Source organism: Lolium rigidum, chromosome 7, assembly GCF_022539505.1.
Source record: "Lolium rigidum isolate FL_2022 chromosome 7, APGP_CSIRO_Lrig_0.1, whole genome shotgun sequence".
Lineage (NCBI taxonomy): Eukaryota > Viridiplantae > Streptophyta > Magnoliopsida > Poales > Poaceae > Lolium > Lolium rigidum.
This window is the reverse complement of record NC_061514.1, coordinates 166,835,452-166,852,488: the sequence shown is the minus strand read 5'-3', so window position 1 is coordinate 166,852,488 and position 17,037 is coordinate 166,835,452. Positions and strand designations below refer to the sequence as shown.

The 17,037-nt window shown below is 41.2% G+C and overlaps 1 protein-coding gene across 1 annotated transcript; it reads left to right on the top strand.

The window, feature by feature from the left end:
• The first annotated feature begins 4,006 nt into the window (after positions 1-4,006).
• LOC124670513 (acyl carrier protein 4, chloroplastic-like) lies at positions 4,007-5,440 on the top strand. Its single transcript, XM_047207004.1, has 4 exons — positions 4,007-4,158; positions 4,671-4,757; positions 4,849-4,971; positions 5,088-5,440. The coding sequence occupies exons 1-4, from the start codon at positions 4,090-4,092 to the stop codon at positions 5,220-5,222; spliced, it is 414 nt and encodes a 137-aa protein (XP_047062960.1). The 5' UTR covers positions 4,007-4,089; the 3' UTR covers positions 5,223-5,440.
• The last annotated feature ends 11,597 nt before the right edge of the window (positions 5,441-17,037 follow it).

The following is a 17,037-nucleotide window of genomic DNA, read 5'->3' as shown; positions in this document are numbered from 1 at the left end:
CATGCATGGACACCCACGTGCCGCTAGCTTGCGCGCTCCCACGGAGCGCATCCACTTCATGCGCTTCGCCTCCGAGCGCAAAACCGGCGGACAAGGCGGCGAGCCTCCGCCGCCGATACGGCCGCCTCCCCTACCGCATCTTCGTGCGCGCGCCATGGGGAACGTAGGGGAGGTTGTGGCGGAGCAGTGATCGTGAGGGAGCGGCCGGAATTCCTCGCTGGAGTGCAAGGGTTTTTCGCGGCGGAGGAGCGGATGCGGCAGATGGGAGTAGGGTTTCAGAACCAAATCCCCTCTTCGACGTGGTTAAATAGGGGCCGCGCACATAGTTTCGCGGCCCCCCGAGAAACTTTTCGGCCCGACCGCCGATTTAGGTTCTAGTCATTGCGGCTTTCGGCCGGAACCCGTAAATCCACCGAAAAAATTCAATTCTGGTAACATTTACGGGCTCTGTTAGAGTTGCTCTTAGCCCCTTCGACTGCCAGCGCGGCTGAGGAAGGGCCCTGAGCTTGGGCCCCACATGGTTGAGAAGGGAGGAGAAAAGTCAATCAACGCCAACCTCCTCATCGAGCTCCAGAGGTCTGAGATGTTGGACGACAACAATTGATCTCAACATTTAGGTCCCGGATACAATGTCCCTTCAAAGCATCTCCACCGGCGCGCCATATAGCGGCCTCGATAGCGTTTTGGGGGTTGTCAGCGAAAATGAGCTCACACCAGCATGCCACAAAAAGTGTGAGCGCCTTTTCGAGCCCAATAGAAGCGTCGGCAACCCCGTGCCGACCCCTTCGCGAAGGGCACGAATCGGGCATGCCGGCGCCTGGCGGTACGGATTTTTTTGGGTGTGGGAGCCGCTTGTTAGCCACACATCCCAAAAATATACATCTTTTCCACCAATACCCCATCCCCCCGCTGCTTATTTTGTCCCGCCCGCCGCTCCATCTCCCATCCAGGCTCCAACCCGAAAAACCCTCGCTGCCGCCATGCCACCGAAGAGAAAGGCTCTGGCGAAGGCAACGAAGGCGCGTACGAAGGCACCGCCGAAGCCGCGCATCGTGGCACCGAAGGAGAAGCCGACGAACATGTCGCAGGAGGCGTGGGAGGATGAGAAACACCGCTGCTCCTTTGCGACGGCCGACCGCAGAAGGCGCCGCCTCGCTGCTCTTGAAGCCGCGAAAGCGTCGTCTGCCGCCGAAGTGTGCTTCAGCTTGGGCGGCCAGCCCGAAGGGAGCCAGAAGCCCGCCGGCCGCAACTTCTCGAGCTCACCCTCGTCGTCGGGGTACTAGGCAGGTACTACGCGGAGGGGCTATCGCTCTCGTAGATGTGGCTGTCGTAGATGGACGACCGCGCCCGCTACTCCCTCGAGTGGGACGATAGCGACATGATCACCTTCGACCCCAACGCGTCGTTCTCGCCGGATTCAGCGCCGAGGGGCAGCAACCCCTTTCGCTTGGGCATGGACCTGAACTTGTCGTCTGACCTACGCACCCGGGAAGCACCGATGACCATGTGATAGACGGCACCAGCCTTTCCCGCCACCTCTTCGCCGATGAGAGCAGGAGCGCCCACCAGGTGTTCGGCAGCGCGTCCGGCGTGTCCATGGGCGACGATGAGGTGAGTTTCCTTTCTTTTTATGTGTTATGTGCATTGTAGACACCGCCAGCGACTCAAAGTAGCTAACTTGTTGCATAGATTGCCGCCGGGTACGAGATCCTCACCGGCTTCATATGCGATGGCCACGTCTACGAACCCCCCGTCGACGAGTATGAAGAAGAGGCTGACGAGGACGAAGGTGAGGAGGAGGTCCAGGAGGAGCTGATCGACATCGACACAGGCGTGACCACGACGACGACAATGACGATTCGGTGGCCGTATGTTGGCCCAAACTTTATATTCAAAAACCTATTCGAATTTGGTGGCCGTGTGTTGTAAAAAAATTAAATTCGAAAACTTATTTGAATTTCAATGCTTTTATTTGAGTTTTTAATTCAAATCATCTATCAGGCCTGTCGTATGGGTGGGTGGGTGGAGGGGGGGGGGGTCGGGGCGCCTGTGTGGAAGCAGCTCCCCCAAATGAAGGATGTTGTGCCGACCCCCCCTACCCCATACGACAATGTCGGGCTGCCGGCGACTATTTGGAACGCGCCAGTGGAGATGTTCTCGTTGTGTGTTGGGAAATCTTGATTGGAGCATGTGCGCGGAGCGCACCTTTTCGTTTCTTGACTTTTTCATTATTGTATCTCTCAAATTATATAATATTTCGAGTTTTTTTTGCAAGTCACTCAAAAATAAAAAAGTATAATGGGAAAAATTTGTTAGAATTTGTTTTTTTGCAATCTAATTTCAAACTATTTTAAAATTCTAAATAAATTCTTAATATATATATATATACATAATGGCATAAAAAATTGAAATATTTTTCCCACATTCTAGTTTTTATTTTTAAGTGTTCTACAAAATTTCAAGTTCAAATATTGTGTGATGTGAGAGATACAAAAATGAGAAGTGTTTTGATAGGAAAAAACTTGCACGTATCTTGATGCAGTATAGACAGTCTAGATACACCTTCTCTGAAAGTCCTCTCTCTCTTGTGTGTTCCTTTTATTTTTTGGTTTATTTGTTTATATGTGCAGATGCATTGGGTAAGAATCTTCTATGCATCTCATGTTGAATCCTATGTAAATCTTCCTTGCATGCACCTGGTGATACTTCCTATGGTGATGAAACATAGATAACTCCTATGTAACTTTTGTGAATTTGTGTATGAACTTCTGTGAACTTTTGAATGATTCTTCTATGAATTTGTGTATAAGTATGTTTGATGATACTTTATATGAAAGCAATGTGTTCCTATATTTATGATACAATTTGCTTTCATGTAATTACCATGAAAACTAAATAAATAAACAGCTCCATTGATCTATGTTTGATACCTGACACACGTATGGAACTGATATCTTTATATTTCTTGTATGAAATTTGCTTGGATCTGCAGAGTTTGATAATTAACTACTCTTAATCGTGAGCATCTCGTATTAATCTGGATTAAAATTGGTAAGAAACTTCTATGATTCTATGAACCATGAATAAAATCGGGAACTGTATGAATGACCTAGGAAAAAGAAAATGTCTTGGATTTAAAAGAAGGTATGAAATATCCTGGAAAGACAGGGGTGTTGTGCAAAAATATCGTGGAAAGATACAACATATAAGAAATAATACGGTGGTAGTTGGATCTAAATATCCGCTATCTCATTAAATTTTATGCCTTGCCAATAATCTCATAGATAGTTCTGATATAATTTGTGATTATAGGTGAGATTCCCCGTGTAACGCCACCACAGCCATCCACCATAGTTTAATTGTAATATATTATTATTAAACACATATTTTTATTATGCAAACATACACTCTTTATGGTTATAGAGAAAACACATAGAGAGAGTGAGAAGAGAGAACCAACCTGTAGTTGGATCATTAGTAGGGCAGTGTCAGCCTTAGCCAACTAAAATTGAAACAACATAACACTTTGATGTTCATAAAAGCAGAATATTAGTCAGTGGAATTTCTATCGATAGCGAGGCTCTTATAGTGATTTCGTCGATCTCAACACTCATCGAATTGGTTTTTGAACTCAGTCTCTCGAAAACAGCTCATAGTTACACACATGCATAATGCATTCATATACGTGCATTCATAGAGATGAGCATGTCTCTATGTATATGTGACCGTCTACATCTATGCTATTTCTATGTTTCGTGTAAAAGAAAAAGAGAACGAGAAGGGGACGTAGTAAGGCGAGTTTTGATTATTCAAGTAGTATACAGAGTATTCGCAAAAAAAAAAAAAAGTAGTATACAGAGGAGATATGAAAGCGCCACGCTGGCTCGTCGGACAGGCCACCACACGCAGATAGGACTTGGACCGGGAGGGGTAAACTGGAGCGGGTGGCTAGAATCGATTGTGCCACTTCAGAGTGCCCCGGTTCTCATCTAGACATCTAGTCCATCTACACAGCCACACCCTGTGTTACTACTCTGCCTACATCTCTCCATTTCGGTCCAGTTGATTGAGCTAAGTGCAGCAGCTCCAATGGCTACTCCATCGTCTGCCATCTCCGCCAAGTTCGGTCGCACGGCGGCGCCCGCCTTGAGTTGGAAGGTAAATGGCGGCCGCGGTCTTGTGCTCATGATAGTACAGTACCTACCAAAGCTATGAAACAGTATTGTCTCTGTTCAGCTGTTCTTGTGTTCTTTGTGCAGTATTTTAGCCTGCTCCTTGATGCCGTGAGTTTGTTTTGATTATTTTTACATATGCTGCGAGTACTTTCACTTTCGTGAGGTTCTTGTGGTCTGCTCTTACGTGAGCCAATAATCGACTTAGGGGTTAGGAATACTTAGTAGTTCAGCTAGATAAGGAAAGAATGTAGTGTTCTTCTGTTTAAGTAACCGAAAAATATCGGTTCCTATTAATATCACAAATAGAATGAGCTTGTCTCAAAGTAAAATAAAATAAAATGAAATACGATGATATTAATTTTCCTAGAGGTCATCGGCAAGTGTTCTTTCTACACATTTTGGTATTTATGCAATGCAAGTTCATTGTGGCAGTGGCCCGGAAATGAGTTCTGACTCTCGCTCTGGTTTTCTTCTCCCATTTGACTGAACTTGCAGGGAGGCAGAATTTCAGGCCAGAACCTTATCTCCATGGGGACGAGGACGACGTCGAGAAGATCCCTTCGCCTCCGTGTCTTGTGCGCGGTAGGCCTATATGCATAGTTTGGCATGCTGCTACTGTAACATTAGTTAGCCTAACCGCGCGCTGGTCGTCTATCTTATCTGAACGTCACAGGCCAAGCCGGAGATGGTGACCAAGGTGATGGATATCGTCAAGCAGCAGCTGGCCCTCAAAGACGACGCCAACCTGACAGCGGACTCCAAGTTCACCGACCTGGGGGCCGATTCCCTCGACACGGTGCGCGGGTCGCCATTTCTCTGTTTCCCTCGCGTCGTTTCGGTTTGGCACCAGTGATGGCGTGTTTTACTGTTTTCTCAACCTTGTTTTCTCTGTTTCGCTTGGTTGGTTTTCAGGTCGAGATCGTGATGGCGCTGGAGGAGGAGTTCAAGATCACAGTGGAGGAGGACAACGCGCAGAGCATCACCACCATCCAGGAGGCGGCTGACCTCATCGACAAGCTGGTCGGCGACGAGGGGAAGGCCGCCTGAACAGTTTTGCTCTTGCTGCGTTTGGCCTCCTATATGGAATTTTGCCAAGCCATTCTTCTCTTTCTTTCCCTTCGCCAGTCTAGCAGATCGTTGCTCATTGGGATCGATATCATTTGCTGTTTCTTAGTTCCCTCGGCTCGGTGTGGTGTGCGTGGTTTGAACAGTTTTGTTAGGTCTGAAACATGGCTATGAACTCGGAATTATTTTGTTGTTGCTGCTTAACTTTGTTTTTTCTATTCTTTGCGTACATGCAATCGGGGATATATATGGCTCGGGTGCCATGAAAAATGCGTTTCTTGCAGCATTCACACACGATTCACCTACATACCGGGTCACAAAATTGAAATACTCCCGGCAATCGATCGACCAGGTTAATATCATGGTTCAGCAATTCAATCCTCTAACTGGTTGGAATACACTTTTTGGACAAAGAAAATATATTATTACCACTAAGATAATAGTTACACCAAGCCTCTATGTCAACAAAATGTCGGAAAGTCATTAAGGGTGATGGGTGCAAGACAAGGAAGAAAAAAAGGTCCCACCACGATGATCAACCACTCGCAGCAGCACCCAAACCACCACCAAAAACGACATCCGAACTACTAAAGAAAATCTCCAAATGTCACGCCTCCAAGAAGGAAATAGTGTACAAGTACCATCAACACCCAATCAATAGATCTTAGATTTTCACCCTATACGAAGTTCAAGGTCTCCAAATAATGAATTTAGCAAGATCATTGTACAATCAATGAAGGTCAAACCTTCGGTTTTTACCCTGAAAATCTAGACTCGATACTTGAAGAGAACCACCAAAGAAGTCAGCCAATGCTGCCACCCCCCACTTGCAACTTGCTGATGCCGCTACTGCCAATCACCAAACACCAACCTCTGTTCATCACATCCAAGATTCCCCCACCGCCATTACGTAGAAGTCTCAAACTCAACATGAGCCACATAAACCTACCAGCCCTCCAATCGCAGCCACACTAATATTCTCATCCTCTGTCAACACCATGGCAATCTTGGTTGTCGAGCTCAACTCAAGGGAGTAAGTGTTTAGGCAAATTATTATTTCATTTGTTTGGTTGTCACAATTAGTGATGCACATAGATAATCTTTTTTATTGTTTCTTCTAGAGAGGAGCCATAGATAGTTGAAGCCATATAAACTAGATTTATGGTGCACCTTGGCGCATGATCCCGTAAAATTAACACAAATTTACAATTTGTATAAAAACAATAAAAATTAGGTTGATAAGTGATAGTACAATTTTTAGGTTTTACAAAACAAAGCCAATAAAATGAATTCATAACAAAACACAGGAAATCATTAACGGAGTAGAAAATGCTTATATATAGTTACAAAAACCGAGGAATATATTACAGTAACTAACACACCAGGGTTTTCAAAAGCGACATAAGTAAGACATAAGTAAGGAAGAATAATAAAAGAGACATCTTCATAAGCTTATTGCAGCATGGTCTCCAGAGGCCCGCCAAGGCGTACATTTCTCGACTTTCGTAATGGTAAATCTTTTAGCAACCAGTGTATATGGCTGGTCATAGTGGGGAGTAACTTAGACTAGTAACATATGCCATGTTACTAGTCTAGGTTACTACCTTCATAGTGGGTAGTAACTTATATGTGGTGTCATGAATTGTATCATTTATTATGTTGTAGACTCATCTTGCCTTGAGGTGTGTGATGTTATGGTAACATAGCTAGTTACCACCTGTGGTGACCCGGCATACCACTGCATGTTGTAGTATGCAAGTCTGATATAACACCAATGAAACAACGTTCCACTAGTATTATATCGCTCAGAGTGGTACAACAGAAACATATGCGGGTCCAAGGCATGTCTATAGAATTACAACATTGACTTTGTTACAGAAGATCATCACAGCCTCCTACTTTACAATGAGGTAAAACTGCAAATAAACTCCAGGAGAACGACTCGTAGTCTAGTCTTATCACGAACTCTATTTGTAGAGTATTTAACTAGCTATAGGGGCTAAGAATAGATTCTAGCTAAATTGGAGCTAGGTTTAGGAAGCTAGTTCCCTTCTATGGCTAAACTAGGTTTTCTCCTTGTTGGATGTGGTATCTGACTCCTCTGACAGGGTCCTGTCTCTTGAAGTAGTTGTTGACTCCTCGGCCTTCGAGTTGCACCTGGAGATCCTCCTTCGATGCCTCCATATCTAAGCGGGGATTTAAGAGTGGGATGAGTACGAGCGTACTCAACAAGTTCATTATAGGAAAGGGGTGTTTAATGCATTAGCTACAGCATTAGACCAGAAAGTCTAATACCAATGCAAGTTTTCATAATCATTTCTTCAAAAGGGTTGCTTTTATTCAGAAGAACCATGTCCGTCAGCCTTCACCGGTTTACTAGAACTTCATGGAGTTCCTTTCCGGCAGCGTTCGCAGTTCCATATCCCGGAACGAGGAGTGACAGGTCACGGTTCTTTACACTCTGCGAGAGGTGTGTTGCTTTACCCATAAGAGATCTTAACCTTGGTGCCAACCAAGCTGCGAGCTTGTCCACACTTCCTATGGTGTGAGGCCCGGTATAAGGTCTAGCCAATCATGTTCCTCCGCTAACACCCACCCTTTGTTGCAAACTCCGACCCTGGGTCCACGCCGGCCCCATTATTCCCATAGATTTCAGGGTGGACTCCGACCACGACGTCAATTAATGCAGGGCTCTACCATACATTCCTACGCCGGCAGTTGCAACCCATCATAGACCCCATTACCGTTGGGACTTCTACGGGTTCCCACCCCTGCATCATGTCTCGCAAGATCATGTGCACCCGGTAATGAGCATCCGTTGATGAACGAGAGGTGGAAACACTCTTGACTACTCCGTCCCACTCCGGATCTTATGGTTAACACGGGTATTGCGGCACAAGAATCACTGGACGACATTTGGTGTTTAATCCTAGATGGATATAAACCCTTGCAATGGAACCTCCACCATATCAACACAATCCATGGTTCCATTGCCCACCACATAGTCATATTCATAGTTATGAAAATAGTGGTTTTGGTTTTTATGCAATAGTGATAAACATAGTACTTTGCAAGTAATTTGGTAAAAATACTCAAATGACATGAGCAAGCGATGAACTTGCCTTTCTTGATTGCAAGATTATGCAGACAAGGTCTTCGGTGCGCAATAACTCCAAATTCTGAAATAGCATCATCGTCCGGTAAGGACGATGTTTAAAAGATTGGCAAGGATGCAATAATGCATAAGTATGAGATACAATCGCTCTAAGCGTGACCTAACCCCGATGATTTAGGATTAGTGAGTGGTAATGATTAGTTCAAGGTGTGTTGCACTTTTAGAGTGATTTACAAACAAGGTTCTTATTCAGGTTTGTGTTGATTTAGAATCATAAGCAAGTGGTCAAATGCCTAGTAACAATAATACACATCAAGGAATAGTGGTTGTATAATAAGTAAAGAGCAGTTGTCAATTTTAAGTCCTATAGTGCATGGTTGATGATTATTTATTATATATCTCAAAAGAATAACTTTTGAAGAACATGTCCTTTAATAAAGAACAAGTATAATAATTAGGGTGGTGGAGTTCTATGGTTGATTATGGGTTCCAACTAGTTTCTGGGGTAAGGAGTAGATAGATCCTAAAGATGTTTGATTCACCAACCACTAGGGCTTGTATGGTTTTAGTGAATCATAAGTATCTTAAGCAATTAATAGTATATGATTGCTATCAGGGTTGGCATACCTGATTGGTGATAGATAGTTAGGGTTTGTAGGTCCTATAAGGCATGATGATGATTCCTTATTTTCTTCAAAAGAATAACTTTTGAAGAACATACTTCTTAAGTTGTAAGAAGTATCTCAATTAGGTTTTAAGGTTGTCTAGGGTTTGCTATTGGACTTACTAATTAAGGAATAGTTGACTCCTAAGTAAGATGACTAATAATCATCTTACACTAATAGGGTTTAGTGGAGTATGGTTAGGTAATGCAAGATAATGAGCATGGTTGCTATTTGGTTTCCTCACAATGATGTGATGCTAATCATGGATAGTTAAAGATGGTGGTCTTGGGAATAGGAACTAGGGTTTTACACTTGATTGATCCTACTAGATCAACAAGTTTTATTTAGATGAGAGCATAGCAATTATCTAGTGGTAGGGTTCTTACATTTTATGTGATCATGACAATTATTTATTTGCTATTATGGTTCTTTGTTTGAAAGTAAAGTATCATGATCACATGTTCTAATCTATGGTTTAGGTTAGAAGCAATTTAGGGTTTACATGTAATAATGGAACTAGGGTTTCTAACCGAATTTGGGTTTTGGGTTTACACACGAAATGATGAATTCCTGTTTTTCTACCATATGGAACTAGGGTTGCAATATTACTATTTAGTTTATAAGTTGATAACTTCCTTAATAAAGTTGAAGTTAATAATAACTTTGAAATAATAATATTGGATTTGGTATTTTATTAATTTTCAAGATCTAATAATTAAGGTAATTATTAATCAGGGTTTAAATTCCAATAATAAGGATTTAACAAATTAATAAATAAAGAAAATTAGTTTTAATGTTTTCTTTATTTATTTACTGGTTTTTGTTTGATTTGGAAAGTTTTCCTAATTATTGAATTTTAATTGAATTTAGAATTAATAATTAGGGCTTAAATAACAAGTATAAAATAATTGAATTTTTATTAAAAATAAAAATTTCATGTTATATTTTTATTGGATAGAGCTTACTTTTCTAAGAATTTTGATATCTTATTTTCATTTTTCTGAGTTATTATTAATTTTATATAAATGTGCAAAGTTGCAGTAATTATCGAAATGAAATTAAAAGAAAATGGCTGAAACTACTAAATGTACCCGGACTAGCCTATACCCAGTGACTGACTGGTGGGCCAGGGATCCACGTTGGCTGCCACGCAGGCGTGGACCAAGTCAAAATCGAAGGAGTGGCTCAGGGCTCACTGCTGGCGATCAGACGGCAACGGGGCCGCCGCTCCAGGGCTCCCGCGGACGAGATAAACACACCACTAGGTTCAGCTCGCCGCGGTGAACACAATGATACTAGCTCCGCTCCTAAATGGTCGCCGGAGCAAGCGTCGACGGCGAGACCGAGCGGCGGTACTCGCAGGTGAAAGGTGTGACGCCACTACAGCGCATGATTGAGCGAGCTAGGGATGCTGTGAGGTACGGGAGCTCACCAGGAGCACGCCGGGCTTGACGGCTTGGCCGGAGACGGCCAGGTTCGCCGGAATTGGTTGATGCCGACGCCGGAGAAGATGAGATCGTCGGCGTCGATCTCGGGCACCTCAACTCGATTCCTCCCGTGAGAGTAGCTTGTCGAGGACGGCGGTCCCGGTGGTGGTCACGGCTTGACCTGGGGAGGTCTCCATCGCCGGCGGTAATGGTGAAGTGGTGCGGCCAGGGTTTCGGCAGGGCAAGAAAACGGAGCAGAGGAGGAAGAAGATCGGGCGAGGTTTCGTACAGGGCTTTTATACGGCGCCAGGGCGCGCGCCTCGTCACGACGTCGAGCCAGGAGAGGCTGCCAGCGCGAGGGAGAAGGCGATCACGGCGTCGTGCTGCCCTCCAGCTCACGGGGAGGATGAGGATGAACTCCTCCTCGTTAATTTTTACGAAGGGGTATGGTGGGCTGGTCCGGGCCGTGCTGGGCTGAGAAGTTTGGGCTGCTGCGCTGGACTGCTATGCAGGCTGCTGCTGGGCTGGGGTGGCCCGATAGGTAAGCCTCCTCCTTTTCTTATTTTCTTTTCTGTTTTCTTTTTCTGTTTATTATTCTGTTTTGAATTCTAATTTGAATTCCTTTCTATTTTGCAGATCTTGCTTATTTGATTCATACAATTATTAGTACAAGGCACTGCAGATACTTTAAAGATTATTGTGGTGTATTATAAAATTCAATAGGAATACTAGAGCATTGATTTATTAATTACTATTGGGATTTGAATTAAATAACCATATATGCATTAGTTTGAATATTGCCCTTGGAAATATCCAAATTACTTTCCCAATGGTTGTTGATCTTACTTAATGATATATAGAGTTTTATTTGGTTTTTATCTTGCAAGAAACAATTCCAAAGTAATGTTTATTTATGAATTTCAAATAAGAGAGTGATTTGGATGGTATAATTTCATGTGCTAAAATGTCACTAGGGACTTGATCTCTCATTTGAGATTGTTGGTCACTTACAGATGAATTTATGTGAGCACTTGCTTGTTAAGGTCTTGTGAGGTTTATCTTAATTTCTATTTCAAGTTTATTACTTGTACTATTATTTTAATAACACCTTGAAATACTTAGAGTAGGTATTACTCTCATCAGGGTTTGGTCTTGGTCATAATTATAAATGGTTGATCACCACTTATGGGTTTTAATTATAAAATGTAGCACAGGGTTTCTTATGTTCATGAATTCAAGCATAAGATATTATTGAGGTTGCAATTCTGGTTATAGAGATGGGATGACATCATATTGCATGTGCTAGGGTTAATCTCCCCTAACCAAGATAATATGGTTACTTTCTTAATTGCTTCAGTGCTCATTTAATTACTAAGGATTTGAGAATTGGTTTTATCTTCTACCAATTAACTACAATTATTATCCTTAATTTATCATTAAGTTAACTACATTGGTTATAGTTCTTTTTATAGTTAACTTTGGTCTTATGGATGAATGGTTTCTCACCATATTAAATATGGAATGTTACTCTAAGGTTTTCTTAGGTTCTTTGTTTTATGAAATATAGGTATGGTAGGATTCTACTTATGATCACCAAATGGTTCACAAGTAAAAGATAAGATATAAACCTAGGGTTGCTTACTAGTTATCTTCCTATAATTTCATGTGGGAATGAAATCTACTTATTCTAGTAGGGTTTAACTTATCCTCACATACATCAAGAACATGATCATGGTTAGACATGATCCACTTGTTCTTGATATCTTTACCTCAAGTTCTTAGGGTTTATGGTCATCACTCAATTTATAATGATCAAGATTTGGCTTCCTAAATTATTTCTAATGGAATGGGTTCTCACTTCCATGATCAAGCATTGTCTTGATCAACTAGGATATATCACTTCTATTTTACTTTCTAGGATGGTCATGGTCATGGTTATCTCAATAGTTTTATATCCCAGGGAAATGCCTGAGATATTTACTTAAAGTTCCCTCAAGAACTGATGGTTTAACCATTTGGATATTTGAATAGATAGAACTAGGATTAGTATGGATGGTCTCTCTCATTTGGGAAGGACTTCAATGCTAACCTAATATTAGGCTCCATAGAGGTTGATGTGATCATCAAGATCTATGTTTAACATTAATGGTTATCTCTCTCTAGGGCTGTCTTGAAGATGATGATTTGAATACTTGGATGTATATCCAAGGTTTAACTCAAGTTTTGTTATTGCTTCTTTAATAATTATAATATAACTCTCACCTCTCTGGGTGTGATGTAAAACTATTTGGAATAGGGCAGAATATATATTTCTTAAGTTGAATATCCTTGTCTTGTTTCCAAGGTTACAGTAGAATGGATATCATAGGGTTTATGATAAGTGCATGGATTAGTTTAAGACATGGAGAAGATAAGTGAAGAATAGTTTCTCCAATTATTGTTACTTGATTTCCAAATAGATTGATGTTCTTAGGTTATGGCAAGGAATTCAATGTTATGATCTTTAATAAGATCTAGTAATTGTTCCTTGATTCATATGTTCTTGTGTTGGTTTTAATTCCATTTGATCTAACCCCTTAGATCAAATCATCTCTACCCAAAACAAGGTTTTAGTAAAGTCACATTGAAGTTTATAGCGCTTGACTTGATGAGCTACTTCAATTCCACCAAGGTCAAGTGAAACTTCGATTCTTGTGACTGTTTTACTTTAAAGCGCAAAAATTCCCCAGATTTTCTATGCATGAATGCAATGCACACATCTGTTTCCTCTTTTTTTTTGTAACCCCAATACCTGGGATATTACAGTCTCTACCCCTTAAACTAAACTTCATCCTCGAAGTTTGATCTCTCTCACGTTTCGGAGTGTGGATCTGACTTGTGCAGACTAAATCTTTTCTAGAACACCATGGTGATCTTACTGGATATAATTGAATACATCTCTTGTCCAGATTCTTCCTGGAATCCATTAGTGTTTGACATCCAACAACTATTACTTCCTTTACTTCCATGATTTCCTCCAATATTATAAGCTTGTTTCCTTTCTCATTGAATATTCAATGATTGGGACTTCTTCTTGTCCTGACAGTCTTAATTGAGGACTAATTGGATAACAATCTCCTATTTGATAAAATAGGTCTTTGTTTTTCCCTTACTACCAAAATTGCAGTAATGGTGCTTAATAAGGTACTAATTATGGAATTGGTCGTGATGGTTTATTTTTCTAATAATGGATTAGACTTATATAGTCCATCCAATCATGGTTTATAATTGATACCTATAACTCTTTAGATTCATTTAGGTTCCATGAAAGGAATCTTTCATGTAGTCTCTGATTCTGGTATGGTCAAATCCCTTCAGTCTTTGACCTCCTTGAGCTATATTTGGTCTCTGATATTTCCTTCGTCCAACTTCTTTATCTTTGACTTACTTGAGCTTAAGTACTTCTGAGTAGATATTACTTACTTGCTCAAGTTATAATCCACTTCTTACGTCCTCGAGGTATGAACCTCGGCTTCTGGTCTGACATCCTTCTAAAAGTAGTGTTCAACAATCTTATGAAAATAAGATCGAACTTCCTCTCAGTTCAGACCTTCTTCTCCATCTTACTCAAAGTATTGAGTCATTGTACATCCAACTCAATCTTTACTCTACCCCTTAGAGTTTACTTATGTTCTTCGACTCCTTTTCTTCCAACTATTGAGCTTATGATTGGAATATTAGTCTGGGTCTAGCTTATGGTTTGTACTTGTTCTAAGGTCTCGCGAAGAATGTTTGTGGTGTATCCACTCAATTGTGGACATCCAATGTGAATCCTTCGACTAAATGATTATAGATCTAGCTATTTGGCTGACAAGATTTTTTTATTTGTTCACAAACTTTTGTTACAAATAATTAAATCGTGGACTATTCGTAATACCAACTGATACCAGCTGTGGTTATTATACCAACTGTGGCTATTTGATATCTAAAAATGAATTCTATTATAGGTTCTGATCAACTGGACGAGACATCTTCTGCTTTATCTCGCAGTATTTATCCTATACCAATTGTGGTCTTCTGATATCAATTATGGTCTTCTTATATCTGCTATGGTTTTATAGGTCATCTTCCTCTCTTCAGGGTTATTTTGCAAGAAAACCACTATGAATATAGTATCCAAGGTGATTTCCCATGCATTCCCTCTTCTATATTAATTATGGATCTGCTTGAGCTTCACCATAATCATTAACTTTCTCACCTTCATGCTTCTTTCGTACTAACGTACTCCTCTATTGAGGTAAGCATGAGTTTCTGATTGTACTTCCTTCAGAGTATTGTGGTTACTTCCCACAACTTTGCTTCCTTTTTCTGATGAAACTTCATCTTGTCTTCAGAATCTTCAGAATTCGTCACTTCCTCACACGAATACCATTACCCTCTAGATCTATAGCACCAAGTAAGAACTTGATATTGCAACATGCATTTGCATATCAAAGTCAAACTTCATGTATGGACCTAGTCAATCAATGAAAGTCCAATAAAATCCAAGAAGATTCAGCTTTGTGTTTATAGTACACACCATCATAAGCCTGAATATGATTGTTGAGTAAGACATCTCTAAACATCAGGCTCTGATGTGTAGTATATAACACCACATAAGATAGGTCTGTATCGTGATACTTAGCACAAATATGTGGATTTCTACTATTTATCTCAACATTTACCTTAATTGCACATTTGCAATGAGATAAACTTGAAACAAAGTGGTTTGGGATGGTTAAGGTTAACCTAGTTTTCTTTGGAAGTTCTAATAAAGTGGTATACCATATATAAGTGCTATTGAGGACTACTTCCTATGATACATTGAGTTCTAACATGGCTACTCTGAATACATATCTATTAAGATACAACTCCTATACTTCCAAGTGTTTCTATCATAAAACTATGATCATGATGTGCTTGGCACACTTCCCATTGTTTCGGAACACAATTCTTGTACTATTGTTTAGCACTTGACTTCTTATTGTACTTCTCCTAAATATTTATGATGTTCTAATCCATCACATTATGATTCTCAGGTGTATCATATATGATTTCTATCTCTACCATGTAAGTAGTCATATATTATTCCTATTTCTCTTCCTTACCTCCCATGATTGACTCATCATGGTCTATACTACCTCACATAACTCATATTAATTCCTTACTATCAGTTGTTTTTACACGTTTGGATAATTTACTTACCAATTACATGTGTTGGTACACATCTTCCAATAGGATATCTTCCTTATGGTTGTATCCTCTCTTTGGACTACCATGTATTGTATACCAACTGTAATCTACTCATCTATTGTTTAAGGACTTAATGATGTGCTACATATTTGGGATTAGCTAACTAACTTTACTTAAGGAAGGTAGGTAAGAAATGTTGACTCAAGTGTGTCAGGATTATTCTCAAGTGAATATCCATCTCAAGTCATAAGAATTATTTGGTTTAACTAAGACAACTTCGTATAGACACTACCAATCCTATAGGTCTCCTTTTAAGGGTTTTAATCCTAGGGTCAAAGCATTTGCTCTGATACCAACTGTGGTGACCCGGCATACCACTGCATGTTGTAGTATGCAAGTCTGATATAACACCAATGAAACAACGTTCCACTAGTATTATATCGCTCAGAGTGGTACAACAGAAACATATGCGGGTCCAAGGCATGTCTATAGAATTACAACATTGACTTTGTTACAGAAGATCATCACAGCCTCCTACTTTACAATGAGGTAAACGCGCAAATAAACTCCAGGAGAACGACTCGTAGTCTAGTCTTATCACGAACTCTATTTGTAGAGTATTTAACTAGCTATAGGGGCTAAGAATAGATTCTAGCTAAATTGGAGCTAGGTTTAGGAAGCTAGTTCCCTTCTATGGCTAAACTAGGTTTTCTCCTTGTTGGATGTGGTATCTGACTCCTCTGACAGGGTCCTGTCTCTTGAAGTAGTTGTTGACTCCTCGGCCTTCGAGTTGCACTGGAGATCCTCCTTCGATGCCTCCATATCTAAGCAGGGGATTTAAGAGTGGGATGAGTACGAGCGTACTCAACAAGTTCATTATAGGAAAGGGGTGTTTAATGCATTAGCTACAGCATTAGACCAGAAAGTCTAATACCAATGCAAGTTTTCATAATCATTTCTTCAAAAGGGTTGCTTTTATTCAGAAGAACCATGTCCGTCAGCCTTCACCGGTTTACTAGAACTTCATGGAGTTCCTTTCCGGCAGCGTTCGCAGTTCCATATCCCGGAACAGGGAGTGACAGGTCACGGTTCTTTACACTCTGCAGAGGTGTGTTGCTTTACCCATAAGAGATCTTAACCTTGGTGCCAACCAAGCTGCAGGCTTGTCCACACTTCCTATGGTGTGAGGCCCGGTATAAGGTCTAGCCAATCATGTTCCTCCGCTAACACCCACCCTTTGTTGCAAACTCCGACCCTGGGTCCACGCCGGCCCCATTATTCCCATAGATTTCAGGGTGGACTCCGACCACGACGTCAATTAATGCAGGGCTCTACCATACATTCCTACGCCGGCAGTTGCAACCCATCATAGACCCCAT

Coding starts and splice junctions, on each gene's coding strand:
- LOC124670513 (XM_047207004.1), top strand. CDS start 4,090: ATGGCTACTCCATCGTCTGCCATCTCCGCCAAGTTCGGTCGCACGGCG. Junction 4,758..4,848: donor GCCTCCGTGTCTTGTGCGCG/GTAGGCCTATAT, acceptor TGAACGTCACAG/GCCAAGCCGGAGATGGTGAC. Junction 4,972..5,087: donor GGGCCGATTCCCTCGACACG/GTGCGCGGGTCG, acceptor GTTGGTTTTCAG/GTCGAGATCGTGATGGCGCT.